At 26.9% G+C, this 4,192-nt stretch overlaps 1 protein-coding gene across 1 annotated transcript; it reads right to left on the bottom strand.

Moving 5' to 3' along the window:
• Window positions 1-2,045: 2,045 nt before the first annotated feature.
• Window positions 2,046-3,817, bottom strand: LOC107619437 (glutathione S-transferase F9). The gene is made up of 3 exons (XM_016321730.3): window positions 3,517-3,817; window positions 3,369-3,417; window positions 2,046-2,649 (listed from the first exon to the last, which is right to left on the bottom strand). The coding sequence occupies exons 1-3, from the start codon at window positions 3,658-3,660 to the stop codon at window positions 2,195-2,197; spliced, it is 648 nt and encodes a 215-aa protein (XP_016177216.1). The 5' UTR covers window positions 3,661-3,817; the 3' UTR covers window positions 2,046-2,194.
• Between the last annotated feature and the right edge of the window lie 375 nt (window positions 3,818-4,192).

Here is a 4,192-nt window from a genome sequence, read left to right as displayed (position 1 = left end):
CTATGAGGTCTTGATGGTTGATCTAGATTGGTTTTCTTAACCCATTGTTAGCTACTTTTGCTCCTTAAAGTTTTTTGAACTTAGTTTGGATTTTAAAATCTACATTTGTGTATTTTTTTTTAAGTATATTTGGAGTTAACTTAAGTTAGTCCAAAGTCATATAATTCTCTAAAAACCATAAAGTATTTTTTTGGATTAGTCTTACAAAATTATAATATCTTTTTAAAATTATGATTGTTTAAAATTTAAATGTATTAAAAAAATATGAAAGGATATTATTGCATTTAGAATGATTAGAAGGCCATCTCATGTAGAGTTAGTCCTTCTAACATCATTACATCACCGTCTTTCGATTTAAGTTTCACTTTAGTCTTTAAAATTGGCAAATTACACCAATTTAGTACTTTAGTCTTTAAAATTGGCAAATTACACCAATTTAGTATTGGAGATCTCAGTTACTCTAAATTAGTCTCCATATATTCAACAAAATGTACCACATTAATCTTTCCCTCATTTTTCGAGAAGAAGTGAAGTTTGACTTGTGTCTTGGAGGAACAGGGCTACAGTTGACTTGTGTTAGGAGAATAAAGAATTTAGACCATCTCCACTAGGGAACTTATCCCAATTCTTATTTATGGTCCACCTGTCATAAAAAGTAACTTCACATTAGTTTTTGCGTCATAAACAATAAATAGGAACTCAAAGCATCTCTCTCTTCTCCATTAGGAAGAACTAACTTTAGTCCTGATTGTGGTATCACTTAATTAATTAATTAAAATACTTAAAATTAATGTAATTAATTTTTTTGAATAATGTAATTTAAATTTATAAATTTAAAAATAATTCACTATTAAAAGATATTAGTATTAAATAAATTTATATATAGCAATAAAGAGTATTCGATAATGTGAAGTTTTGATATAATAATATAATTTAATTATTTAATATAATTTTTTAAATAACTAAATTAAATACTTAAATCATATTTAATTTATAAATAATTATAATATTAATTATATACGTAAAGTTAAATAAGTTGGTATATAATAAGATGAAGTCTAATCCTTTATTGATAACATATTATGTAACGTTATTAGTTATTATATTAATACTATATTATTTCATTTTTTTTTAAATTTAAGTGCCACATGTTAAAATTTTATTGATTATAATGAAAACAAAGCAAGTTTCTCTGAGCAGGGTCTTTCTTACTTTAAAATATGTGTTGAGACTCGTATTTATGTTGCTCTAATGGTTGATCTTTAACTTTTGTCAGAATGGGTCCTACATTCCCTTACCGTTGGAGATGCTCTTAGGTGGTTTTTTAAGTTTAAAACTTTTAAGAGTATTTTTTATTTTCTATTTTTAGTGAAGGAGGCTCTAGTGCGCTACACACTTTTGAAGAGGGGAGGGAGCTTTTTTTTTTTTTTTTCCCATGAAGAGGAAAGAGTGTTTGTGTAGTTGTGTTAGGACTTATATTGTTCTTGTTGGGCTTCAAATAGCCCAAAAACAAAAAAACCACTACTAAAGTCCTACACCAGAAAAAAAAAGTCCTAGATAATAAAAAAATAAAATATTTATCATAACATTTTTTAAAATGATACTTAAATATATTAAAGTTAATGATAAAATATTTATTTATGAATAATCATAGATAATTATTTAATATTAATTATTACTGATGACAAATTTTAATATTAGTATTTTATATTTATTTTTTTATTTAATTTTTAAATTTGTATTTAAATAAAATTATAATACTTTTATGTATTTTTAATTTAAATGATATTTTAAAATTTATATTATTTATGTTTAATTGTTTAATATATTTATTAAAATTATGTTAAAATTTATATTTTAAATGATATTTTAATTATGTTTAATATATTTATTAAAATTTTATTATAAAATAACTTTTTCAATTAAACTATAATTAAAACAATTAAACTAATAAATTAATAATAAACAGTTTGATGATCGGTCCAATTTCAAAAACCTTAGTATTTACCATTAATAAATGATAAGACAGATATTGAACCAAAGTTCCAAGAACACAAGATATTTATTCTCATTTAACAACTTATTGCACACCCATCATGATAAAGACAGAAAAGCAATCTACAAAAACAAACGACTGGTCCTTATTAGCAGCATGGTAGCAAGCTTTATCTAATTATCTTCTTAACCAAGCAAATTAGACAATATACTTGTATTCATGAACAACCTTCTTCCATGATGGCCTATTGCTAATATTATCCCACCAAGCACTCACATGCTTCCTTTCTCTAACCAAATTCCCTCTCCCTGTTTGGTTCACCAGATAATGACCAAATGGAAGATGGCTAAGATCCGCAAGGCTGAAGAAATCTCCGGCTAAGTACTTCGCCTTCGACAACCTCTCCTCGTAAATATCGAGCACCTTTGCAATCTTTTCATCACTCTCTTGAACCGCTTTTGTGTCCGAGGGAACACCCTGAATTGGAGCAAACAGAACATTCATTACTAAGTTGTAGATTGGAGGTTGGAAATTGTGGGCTTCAACTTCAAGCCATTGTTCTACAACACCCCTTTCTTCTATTGTCTTTCCTAGCAATTCAGTCCCTTGCTCTCTGTACTTTTCAGCATAGTACCTTATTATTGCACGAGATTCTGCATAATTGATTTCACAAAGTGCATTAACTAGAATGAATTTAAGTGAAAGTTTCTCTTTAGTAAAACCTTTATCTATTTTTTTTATGTTTTCGCTATATTTTTTTCAGAAAAACTTAAAACAGCCCCTACAATTAATTTAAACCGAGCCCTGACAATTATTTTAAAAGGATAACGAGATTTCTGTGCAAAAAAAAAAATTCAATATTTTTTTATCTCGAAAGGATAATGAGACCCTTATGCCAAAAAAAGTCAATATTTTTTTTTATATAGGGACTAATCAGTCCAAAAAAAAGATGAGGAGCCAAATTGAATATTTTTTTTCTTAAGGATCTCGTTATCCTTTTGAAATAATTATCCTTTTGAAGTAATTATTCGAGTCGGGTGGGATATTCATTTTATTTTTTTATTCCTTTTAATTTTCTCTGTATTCTTTTATTAATTCTATTTTTGCTATCAATTTTTCTATCTTTTTATTTTGTTATGTCTTTTCATTTTTCGTTTTTTATTGTCCATATAATTTATGTACACTTCATGCAAATTAACTATAACATTTTTTTTCTTCAATCTAAATCAATAATTTAATTTTGATGATTAGGGCATCAAAATTAAACTCTTAGATCAAAATATTTTATAAAATAAAATTACTAAGCATGGAACTTTAAAAAGAAAAAGAAAAAAAAAATTGCTGAAATTTGTAGGGATTTGAGTGGACTAACCATAGAGAGTATAATCACCATCTTGAATAACAGGAACAACTCCAAACGGCTGCAAAATTAGTATAATTATACATAAAAAAAAAAAAAAAAGAAAAAATCTTGAAACCCATGAAGCAAAGTAAGAAGAACATGAAATGAGAAGACAGACCTGCAACTTGAGGAAGTCAGGTTCCTTATGTTCCCCCTTGATGAGATCAACATCGACTGTTTCAAACTCAATTTGTTTCTCAATGAGACAAACTAGCACCCGCTTTGGGCAACCATATGCTGGACCATACACCTTTACTACCATGGTTGGTTGCTGCCTTAGGTTCAGGAATTCTATATATGATTTGTGGTGTGAGTGTGCAGATATGTTGCAACTTTTTATACTTTATAGTGCCCTCCAAGAGGCCAAGACCATTAAAAGTCAATTCTCTAGAAATTTTTCAAAGAGAATTAGGCTGTGTTTGGTTAGAGTTTTTATTTTTTTTATTTTTATTTTTAATGTTTTTTATTTTACTAAAAATAAAAATAAGTAAATAACAAACCAAATAAAGTAGTATATTCGAATAAATTATTATTTGTACCTATCAAATATACATATACTGACAAATGTACTCATATAAGAATAAAATGATAATTATAACTACGGAAGATGGCTTCCGTGTGTGCCAAGAGTACTCGAACATTGGTTACACAATTGATCCGTTAGAGTATTTTTGAAACACAGAAATTATTTTCTATGAGTATAATTGTTATTTTATTTTTATATGGATACATTTGTCAACGTTTGTATCTTTCATGGATACAAATGATAATTTATTATATATATGTGATAATTC

The sequence above is a fragment of the Arachis ipaensis genome, chromosome B9 (genome assembly GCF_059453495.1).
Source record: "Arachis ipaensis isolate K30076 ecotype BB chromosome B9, ASM5945349v1, whole genome shotgun sequence".
NCBI classification, from domain to species: domain Eukaryota; kingdom Viridiplantae; phylum Streptophyta; class Magnoliopsida; order Fabales; family Fabaceae; genus Arachis; species Arachis ipaensis.
Note: the sequence above shows the minus strand (reverse complement) of the source record. Positions and strands in the feature narration are given on the sequence as shown.

What these genes read in the sequence shown, in the direction of transcription:
- LOC107619437 (XM_016321730.3), bottom strand. Translation starts at nt 3,660, where the DNA reads ATGGTAGTAAAGGTGTATGGTCCAGCATATGGTTGCCCAAAGCGGGTG. An exon ending in CTGACTTCCTCAAGTTGCAG is followed by an intron (nt 3,418 to 3,516) that starts GTCTGTCTTCTC and finishes CTAATTTTGCAG; the next exon opens with CCGTTTGGAGTTGTTCCTGT. An exon ending in TGGTGATTATACTCTCTATG is followed by an intron (nt 2,650 to 3,368) that starts GTTAGTCCACTC and finishes TCAATTATGCAG; the next exon opens with AATCTCGTGCAATAATAAGG.